General features: G+C 42.9%; 1 protein-coding gene across 1 annotated transcript; it reads left to right on the plus strand.

The window, feature by feature from the left end:
• The first annotated feature begins 1,227 nt into the window (after nt 1–1,227).
• Nucleotides 1,228–6,761, plus strand: NDUFB2 (NADH:ubiquinone oxidoreductase subunit B2). The gene is made up of 3 exons (XM_061165937.1): nt 1,228–1,387; nt 5,129–5,273; nt 6,542–6,761. The coding sequence occupies exons 1-3, from the start codon at nt 1,281–1,283 to the stop codon at nt 6,614–6,616; spliced, it is 327 nt and encodes a 108-aa protein (XP_061021920.1). The 5' UTR covers nt 1,228–1,280; the 3' UTR covers nt 6,617–6,761.
• Nucleotides 6,762–10,681: the final 3,920 nt, after the last annotated feature.

Raw genomic sequence — 10,681 nt, forward strand, 5'->3', positions numbered from 1 at the left:
ATCAGTAAGTTCTGCAGAAAGGTATGTTGTTTGTTTGCTAAGTCGTGTCCGACTCTTTGCGATCCCTTGGACTGCAGCACTCCAGGCTTCCCTGTCCTTCACTGTCTCCCAGAGGAAGCCTTTCTCTCGGGAGAGAGGTTCCTAGCTACTGGGCACATGGAGGCCCATATCTTGCCACAGGAGGAGTGTCAGTTATATTCAATACACTCAAATCCCTAAATTCAGTTCTATGTGTCTCTCCATAAATTTCCAATTTTTCATGCTTATCACTCAGTGTGAAGTCTTCAGTGCTTGGCAGGTGATCCATTTCAAGTCGAAATCTCCAACGTGTGAGGCTGGCAGGTTAAGTTTATAAAAATCGAGAATTCTTAGGAAAACTATAACCCATAAGTGGGGACACTAAGAATTTTGGAGCCGGGGTTCTCAAGGCTGGAGAAAGGGGTTCTTCAGCTCCCCAAAGTTTTGGAAGTTTGGAGTTCATCCAGGACTTAATATTAAGAGACAAACGCCAAGAATCCAGGGCTGGCTCAGGATCCAGGGATCGGGAGCACCGCGTATGTTGGGGGCCTGCTAAAATTCAGATTCCTTGGCTCTACTCCAGACATAATAGCTGGGGTCGGACTCCTCAGGGGATTCTGATACCTCCAGTCTAGGTGCTGACATTTGAGAACCACGCGCTGCGGGTTGGTTATCAAGCTCAGGTTTGCACAACAACCGTATAACGATGAAAGCTTTAAAGAAATCGTGGAGCCTTTGCAGGGGAGGAATACAATGGACTAGCTTTGGGAAGGACAGACTTGTTCAGAATGGATTTGGCAGCCTAGGAGGGTCTGGAAGGGTACTTAATTCGGGGGAGCAGGCAGAGGGGCGGGTCCGGGTGGGGTAACAGCGCCTAGATCAGCACCCGTAGCAAAGAGCGAGCTGTGTCAGCGTTGTTTCTCAGTGTCCGCGTAACATCGAGGGGCTCGAGGAGCGGAGCGCCCATCCGCGGGCTCCGTCAGGGCCGTCTACACCCCTGACCTTTCGTCAGGGCGCCACCAGGCCCACAAAGCGACGCCCAGTCTGGTGGCTCAGAGCGAACCGCGCGCTCAGGAGGCGGCCCCGGACGCCCTCACCTCAGGGAAGGGACTGGAACGCTCCTTCGGGGCGGTAACTACCGCTTCCCCGCCCCTCCCTGTGTCATAGGGAGAGGGGCGGGCCGGCGCTGTGACGTCACCGGCCGGGTGCCAGCGGAAGTGACGTGCAGCGGCGGTGCGGCCTGGGCAACGGCCGATCTAACGATGGCTGGCATGTCGGCTCTGAAGCGACTGTCGCCTTTCGCTCACGTTGGAGGCCACCTTTTCAGAGGCCGCTGCGCGCGGGCGGCTGGAGTTGGTGGCGTCCGTCGGTGAGTATTGCCTGGGGTTGGGGCTTCGCCCGCTTCTAGAGGAAGGCACTAGCCTTCGGGACGCCTTCACCTTGACGCCGAGCCTCAGGGGCTTATCCTGGTCTGCGGCGGCCTCCACCCCTGAGGCATGCTGGGACTTGTAGTCTGATGGCGCGACGCCGGGGCCAGGGGAGCCGATTGAGGTGTGTATCTGACGGTCCCGGCCCCAGAGGGAGGCTGCCCCCGGGAAGCTGACCAGTTGAACAGTTGGAGACAGTTGGAGTTAATCTGGAAGCAAGGACAGGAGCTGAGGAAATCACCTGTACAGGGTAGTTTGAATCTTCAAGCTCGAGGCAAGGTGAGGCCGGAGACCTCGGGTCGCAGGGAAAGAATGGTAGAGGCTCCTTATGCGTGGTTGTGCCCTAGTTTCCCTGGTGGCTCAGACAGTAAAGGATCTGTCCGCAATGCGGGAGACCCGAGTTCGATCCCTGGATCAAGAAGATTCCCCCGAAGAAGGGAATGGCAACCCACTCTAGTATATCTTGCGTGGAGAATCCTCTGGACAGAGGAGCCTGGCGGGCTACGGTCCATGGGGGTCACAAAGAGTCGGACACCACTGACCGACTAAGACACACAGGCCTGCCTGATTTCCAACAGAGGCGCTGATCGGTCGTTTTAATCAGATGCCACGTGGCCACATTTTAATTCTAAAAAATTACTGTGGTTGCAGAGTGGAGAATTAGTGCTCCAAGGCACGAGAATGGAGTGGGGAAGGGTGGGAAGAGAGCCAAAAGTGGATGCTTGGGCAATGTCGGAAGTTTTCTTTTTAAAAATATTTCGTAGAACAGTTTTCTGTTTCCAAAAAAAAAAATTGAGAGGAAGGTACAGAGATTTGCCATAAACCCCCCAAGCCACACATGCATAGCTTGCTCCATTATCAGCATCCCCCACCTGAGGGTACGTTGACAGATTATTGTCACCCAAAGCCCATAGTATCCTTTAGAGTTTACCTTTGCAATACCAGAATTTAAGAGAGTGAGCAAAAGCAGAGTCACCCATGATGTAGCGGGAGAAACCCACTGGAGAGTCCAGTGCTGATGCCAAGGGAGGGCAGGTCTACCAAAAGCAAGCTGGGAGTGCAGAGAGATCCAGTAAGAGCAGGACTGAAAACAGTACCCTGGATTTTTTCAGGTGATGTTCCAGGCCTCTCCGACCACGGTCCACACTTTACCAAGAGGCACTGCAGATAGTGGTTTAAAAGCAGGATTCTGCCCTCAGACTGTTCAGATCTCACCTCTGCCACGCTCTTGCTGTATCATCTTGGAAAAGTTTCATGATCTCTTAAGAACTTAGTTTTCTCACCAGTTTAATTGGGATAATAATGTTGACTTCCAGGGAAGTAAATGAATAACAAATCTCCGAAGTGTTTTTACCAGAGTTGCTGGAGCCCTGTAAAGACCAGACAAATATTGTATAAATAGCTGTTGTTATTAGGGAACTGAGACCCAGCTAAATGAAAAGAGTGACTTGCTTAAAGCCACGTGTCTGTTATGAATATGGAACTGGGACAGACGTAGGATGGAGAGAAGGAAAAGGCATGTGTGACCTGAGAAGGACAGAGATCGAGAGCCACCAACAGCCGTTGAGCCTGCATGGGAAGACGAGGGGTGTTCCTCTCTGCTGCGCTCTTGGTACTTCCATACCAAGATTTTAATGATTTATTAAAAGTTTAAAAAAAATTAATCTGCTGTCGTAGTTTCTATTTGGAGGATGTTCAGGCCTATCTAGTTTGCCTTAGTGCAGTTAACAACCTCTCGGAGCATAAAATTAGATGTTTGTGGACTCTCTATATTTTTTAATCATGGCAATCATTATGTCATCCATCCTTTCTCTAATTGCAGTGTTTCAAATCTTCGTTCAAAAAGATTTATACCTTGCAGTCAATGACCCACTTATTTCATAGTTAAAACAAGATGTAACTCTCACAATAATGAAATATGGAGAGTTCCAGGGAAGGGGTTTAAACTATAATTTTCAAAACTTATTTTAAATGAGTTTAACTGATGGGCACTTACTACTAGATTGTATCTAAAACCTATCAAAGAGGAAGCCTGTTGTTAACATGTTGAATTCCCACCCCCATGGTTTGTTTACATAATGTAGTATCGTATGCACAGATAGCTCCTGCATAGGTACTTTTAAATAAAATTGACATACAGAAACAGTGTGATAAATTCAGGGTGTAAAGTAGTGATGCTTGACAGAAGCTTTTAAAAGTAACATGTCATGCAGAGGGTTATTGGTGGCTTGAACAATAAATGCACATGGAAGCGCTTTGTAATCTGTAAAGTTCCATACAAATGTAATATCATATTCTCAGCAAAAAATTAGTACTATACGTTAGTAAAAGAGTACCTAAAACCTGACTAAAGTTTAGAAGCTGGCTTTAATAAATGTTTGAAAAAAAAAAGTAATATATGGTCACTGTAAAAAAGGATACATACTTACATGAATACACACATGCATGCAGAAAGAATAAAACCCATTTTTTATACCATCCATAGCTAATTACTATTAATATTTTATATAGGATCTTTCAAATAAAAATGTTGATAGATAGATACATAGATATGGAATTAATGTTGTTTGTGGGCAGTATTTAAGAGCTTGCGCTTTGCCACCAAACAGTAATACTCCAGTGTCCTCATTTGTAAACATTGATAACCATAGATCTATCTCATCAGGTTGTTTTGAAAATTAAATGATAATATATAAAGTGCTTGGTGTGGTGTCTGACAGGTGATAAGACACTCTGTAAATAATATTAGTAATCTTTAAGAGTAGAGGAGAATAAAAAGGGTACTAGGTAATACGTATCAAGAACCATGGAAGTATTAATGTTCACACAACTGTAGTGTATTTTGAAGTAATTTTACTGAAGTTTTTGTACAGATACTCATTTCTGTGTCAAACAAAAGGGAACATTGCTTTATAAGCTGATTCTTTCCTGGAATGAAATTTGTGAACACGTTTTATATAGAAACTTTCTTTGAAATTCAATATCCATTTCTATTTAATAGTATATGTATAGCTGCTGAAGAGGACTTGAAAGTAGCCCCATTAAATACAACTTACATTATTTATGTTAGATTCAAGCTATAATAATCCAACAAAATAAAATGAGTAGAGTCCTATGGATGGTATCCCACACCTTGTCAACAGTATCTAAATGAAAAAACAAAAACCAGAAAAACCTGTTCAAACTGATTGTTTTAAGTCGCTTTGTTCAGTGCTGTTGCCTTATTAAAAAGGATCTAAGTTCTCTTTTCCATAAAGTGGTCTTTTAATAAAGATTGTATTACTAATACAGCAGAGGACATAATTTGTCTTGGAAACAGATGGCTCTCCGGAACAAAATTTGCTGATTTGTTTCACTGGATAAGCTAATGACCTACTGCAGGTCGTGATCCTTTAACAACCATGGGGGGCCAGTACCCCGCTAATCAACACATTCATATCTGGTGTAAAATGTATGGATATTCACTCAATGAACATCATAATTAGCCTCTTGTTCAGGCCAGTTTTTGCCGCTGCACACGTTTACAGCAAGCTTAAAGTGGAGTATTTTGAGGGACCATTATCATTCTGGCTTTTTTTGTGCTGGAGGAGAGAAAGAAAGGTTTAGTTTCTGGCTGTAACTCATAGAGTTTTAGATGAGCTCGAAGACAAAGCAAGCTGCTTCACACGTCCGTTTTGTTGTAGGGCTGGCGGAGGTGCGCACATCGAGCCCCGGTACAGACAGTTCCCGCAGCTGACCCGATCCCAGGCGATCCAGGCCGAGTTCTTCAGTGCGACCATGTGGTTCTGGATTCTCTGGCGCTTCTGGCACGACTCAGATGCTGTGCTGGTAAGTGCAGGAGAGTAGTCCCTGTCCTTCTTTGGGTGTGGGGAGGGAAGATGTGTTAACAGCTTAAGATTGTTTGTCTGTTTGTAGCCTGTTCTTCTCTCTGGAGGTATGTTGTCCTTATGTATATGCAGGGATCCTTTTATTTTAGGAAACATTATCATCTCTGACCTTTTCCACCCAGGGATGTACACGTAGGTACTGCGTGTCTTATAGTTGCCAGTTGGTGGCCGTATCTGGAAGGGAGACTACAGAAGCTAATTCTCTTACCTTCCAAGCTGGGCAGGGGGTCACCGGCCGGTTAAGTTTCACCCTTAAATGCCTTTAAATGATACATGTCATCTAGTCTGTGTAGAGGCCCAAGGCAGCAAGCAGGTTGAGGTGGAATGGGTATGAGCTAATTTGCCTGAAGCAGGGAAATTAATTACTGGTGACTTTCTAACATGTAACTGGCCTCAAATGAGCTTTTAATCATATTTGCACAGATACCATTCTCTAGGAAATTACACTTTTAGGCCATTGAAATCCATGCTTATTGATCCAGAATACTTTGAATTTCAGTAAATTAACTTTTTTTTTAAGGATAGGGAAAAATCTTAAATTTACACTGAGTTCTAGAAGCATCAGGTTGATTGGCGTCCCACTTCTCTTAGAATTTCTGTGCCCTTGTCCCCCAGAAAGAAGCCGCCTGGTGTCTGTGAACTGGCAGCACAGAGACAGCTTTGTCTCACTGTGGGTCAGCTCTTAGGTCTGTGTGTGGCTGTCTGGCCGGAGACGATGACACGCCCTAGATAAGGATCAAAGCGGAATGAGTACACCCGAGGCTCCCAGGTCTCCCAGCAGGAACTACAGGACAGTTTGAGACACTGTGTTTTGTCAGGGAGTCAGGACAACACTGTTGTCAAGGGATTCACAACAATTCAGGGACTGTTGTGACGTGGGGTGTCTTTGAAATCTGTTGTCTCCGTTCCCCCTCCCTTCCATCCAAAACTCATACTCAAATGCCGGCTCAGGGGGAAGCTCCAAAGTGGCCAAGCTTCTCAAATTCAGGCCGCAGCGCATTCTGAACATATTGAAGAATAGTTGGACCATCAGATGGTTGAAGTGTAATAGAATTTGCTCCTGGGGTATATCAAGGATTGTTTATTATTTAAATCACTTTCCCCCCCTAAGATTTCTTTTAAAATTTAATCAACTGTATGGAGTATAGATTATTAATAGTTTTGTGAAGTATAGATTCTTGAACTTTTTTTTTAATTGGTTGTCCTTAGGGTCACTTTCCTTATCCCGACCCTTCCCAGTGGACGGATGAGGAATTGGGTATCCCTCCGGATGATGAAGACTGAAAACAGAGGCTCAGCTCTTGCCAAATGGGTGCACCCCATGTTTCTTGTTATGTTTAACATTTGTCTGTAAACATGTTTTGACTTTGCACCTATGATGGTTCCGAAGAAACAGTGCATTTTATAATAGCATAAAGAATAATTAACACATCACGTCTAATTTCTGCTTTTCCCATTTTCACATTTGCTGTCATTCTGCCTCCTCTTCCCCCTACACACTTTTAGTCTTATCTTCCTTTTCCTTTTATGTTTCAAAAAATTATTTTTTCTTAAGCTTCGTTACAGTTTAGGGTCCCATTTGTCTGTCTACTGATGAAAGACTTTAAGCACCAGCTGTGCTGGACAAGATAGATAGCTTGTTTGTAGTTGCACAAATAGTTCTAATGAAAAATTTGAGCATATGGGAATGTTACATTTTAGAATTGTATGGAAATCAACTCTTTCAATAGTAAAAGGTTATGGCCATTTCATTTTCCAGATCAGGAGGTTTTTCTTTCAAAAGGAAGATACTGGGAGGAATTCTTTTCCTCACAAATCCTTCAGGGATTAAGACATTGTCATTTAAAATGTTTTTAAATCATTGCATGGACAATAGACCTAAAATAAAGCCCAGACTCTTAAAGCTTTTAAAAGAAAGCACAGGAGACTATCTTAACAATTTTAAGGCAGACAAAAAAGTTTTGGAGAAAAAACAAAAGCACAAAAACAATAAATTTTATTTAGCCTCATCAAAAATTTCTTTTATTAAAAGATACCATTAAGGACTGAAATATATAAGCCACTAATTTGGAAAAAATATAGCATCTATATCCAACAAAGGGCTTGTATCTGGTATATGTAAAGAACCCCTATAATCATAAATTAGATTAACAATCCAATTGAAAAATGGGCAAAGGCCTTGAGCAGATACTTCACAAAGGAAGATACATGAATGGCCAATAATCACAAGAAAAAAGGCTCTTAATGTCATTAGTCACCAGGGAAATGCAAATTAAAACTACAGTAAGGTATCTTTTGTACTCACTAGGATGGCTAAAATAGGACTGACAACTTTAAATGTTAGTGACAATTTGGAGCAACTAGCAATATTTGCTATTAAGAATGTAAAACAGTACAATGATTTTGTAGAATTGTTTGGTAGTTTCTAATGAACTTAAACATGTGTATCCTAGGATTCAGCAACTGTATTCCTAGGATTTACTCAAGAGAAATGAAAACTGTATGTCCATAAAAGACATGTACAAAATTTTTCATAATATCTTCAAACTAGGCCTAATTGTACCTCAATGAGAGAATGGATAAACATATTACAGTATATTCATTCAACTGAATAATAATTCAACAATTAAAAGCAACAAGCTATAAGACACAATCATTTAGATTAATCTGAGAGTCATCATATTAAGCAAATGTCACTTAAAAGTACATAATGATTCCATTCCAATGAAGTCTACATACTGGTGAAACTGTAGAGGTAGGGTGGGGGTTATGTGGGTATATACAGTTGTCAAAATTCATTGAATTAAACCCTTAGTATCTGCATTTTAATTTTAATTACACCTCCATAAAAATGTAAAAAACATAAAAACCATCGCACATTAATAATTGCCAGCATTCAAAATACCTTGGAAATTGTTTTAAAGAATAGGAAGCATTAAGTGACAGTTATGTGTTCCTGTTAAATCAGACTACTAGTATTGCTGTTATTTTAATTAGTAGTAGTTTATTGACATAAAAATTACAGCAGTTTTGAGTATGTGGGGGTGGGGGTTGAGGGCAAACAGTTAAGCTGTTTCACAGCTTGTTTTGTGTCTCTGGCTTTGCTATGAACCAGGCAGAGGTCCCTGTCCTCACCAAGCCTTTGTTTCTCCAATGTTAATAGGTCTGCAGCGCTAGTCTCTCCTGTCTTCTCATATATTTTCCAATATTCCTGCACACAGTCATTAACATTTTAATGATTAGAGCATAAGCCTGTTGAGAAAGCAAGGTGATTTTGACTCCTCTGCAAGGCCACTCACATGATTGATACTCAGTGAATGCTTGAATAGTTGAATGAACAAGAGCGATGGATTTGAAGCTTTCCAACTTTTGTTTCCCTGCAGGAGCCAGGTGAGAATTTCAGGAAATTAAGGACATCATATTATATATTAAAGTTGTAAATTAAAGTGTGTTGGTCAAGAATGAGGAACTGAGTTATGGATATTTCTGATGATGACAGCCACCCTTCATGGATGATTTCCTGTGCACTGAACTGCTATGCCAACTGCTTATAGCCCTTTCGGTGGATCTTCTTGGGTACCCCATGGTATAGATGATCAGTGAGGACATCAGGGTTCAAGGAAATGAAGTAACCTTGCTTAGGGTCACACACTGCTGAGTGAATGACATTAGGTCTGACCCCATGCTCAACAGCAGTACCATACTGCCTACCTGCTTAGCTGTCTTAGTCACATATAATTGACAGTTTATGTGAAGATCTTGCCATTTCTCTACTGCTAGTGTTTTCTTGCCCAAAGTATACAGAAGTTAGAGGTCGGTGCAGTCCATCTCGTGTTTATGTATCTCTTGCGGGCTGGACATTGTGTTGAGCCACCATTTGTGGAACTCTTAAGACATGTTTCTATGTAGGAATTCTTAGGGCCAGAAGAATGAGATAAGGATGAAATAGGATAATGCAGTTTTTCAAGAGTTTGTTTCAAAGTACTTTTCAACTTTTGTGTAGTATCATAGTTCTGAGGAGGTAGGACAGAATTTTTTCTATCTACAGATAAAAATATACACTAGAGTAGCTTAAGGACTTGCCCAGAAGCATAGCTGTTCACATTTTTATGTTTTTGACTATCTAGGTGTTGGGACTGCCATGCTAAAGACAGATGAGAACTCAAGACTTTGGCAAGGACAGAAAGACAAGCAGAGGGTTGCTGTGAAGGCAGTTACACTGGCTGCTGGGTGGGTCTGTGCTGATCCTTTTTGATAGAAGGCTGAGCTGAAACCTGACATGTAGCAGGAACGAGTTGTGTGGGGTCTGAAGGAAGAGTGCCCCGCGGACAAGGAATAGCAAGGACCAAGGTCTAGGGTGGGACCAGGGTCACCATGTTTAAGGGACAGAAAGTCCACTGGGCTTCCCGCAGGGGAGGAGAGGGTGGGACTGGATGAGGTCAGGCAGTAAGAGAGCTGCTCACAAGCTTTAAGCAGGGGATGGTCCAATTTGAGTTCCTAGTTCCTAGGCTTTCACTTGCCCTCTGGTTCTCCCCAGTGGTCAGAGTGGGCACAATGGCAGCAGAGGCAAGTGAAACAGTTTTTCACCCTCCCGACTGTCGGCTCCAGCAGCCCTGGGCCTGGTGCACAGGTGTTGGACACTCCTGGTTTTGTGTTTCCTTACCTGTGTAGGAGTGTGCTGTCTCACCTGATGGTCTTTAAAAGATCATCAGATTCTTATGTACTTTTTAGTTCTCATTTTTTGTTGTTTTCCATTGCTGCTCCTCCCCCCATCAATAGAGTTGTTTGGGAAAGAATACAGTCTTTAACAGTGAACTCAAGTAGGATAACCCAATTAGCTTTTTCCGTGAGAAATCAATCAGAATTGCTTGACTTGAATTAAAAGATTACTTAAACTAGCCCTCTTTTAAAATCGGCCAATGTGGCCTCCATATGCTGAATCCTCTTTTCTATACCTGGGCTGTGAAATCAGTTTGTGCTGATGCAAAAATTGTCCCAGCCAGCCTACTCTCAAAGGAACAAACCTCTTACTTTCAGATTCTTTCCATTTTAGAGATGAGTAAGTTGAACTTCCCTTGTGGCTCAGCTGGTAAAGAATCTGTCTGCAATGCGGGAGACCTGGGTTCGATCTCTGGGTTGGGAAGATTCCCTGGAGAAGGGAAAGGCTGCCCACTCCAGTATTCTGGCCTGGAGAATTCCATGGAATTCCCCGTGTAGTCCATGGGGAAAGAGTCAGACACGACTGAGCGACTTGCACTTGCAGCCTTAACTTAGGTTGAACTGTAGGGTGGTTAGGTAACTTCCCCAAGTCCCAGCAGAGAACTAAGGTTCAAGTGCTGGCTGTCTGGC

Source organism: Dama dama, chromosome 18 (genome assembly GCF_033118175.1).
Source record: "Dama dama isolate Ldn47 chromosome 18, ASM3311817v1, whole genome shotgun sequence".
NCBI lineage: Eukaryota > Metazoa > Chordata > Mammalia > Artiodactyla > Cervidae > Dama > Dama dama.

Excerpts from the sequence above, each read along its gene's own strand:
- NDUFB2 (XM_061165937.1), top strand. The coding sequence starts at position 1,281 with ATGGCTGGCATGTCGGCTCTGAAGCGACTGTCGCCTTTCGCTCACGTT. Across the intron at positions 1,388-5,128 it reads GGAGTTGGTGGCGTCCGTCG|GGCTGGCGGAGGTGCGCACA; the intron begins GTGAGTATTGCC and ends GTTTTGTTGTAG. Across the intron at positions 5,274-6,541 it reads ACGACTCAGATGCTGTGCTG|GGTCACTTTCCTTATCCCGA; the intron begins GTAAGTGCAGGA and ends GGTTGTCCTTAG.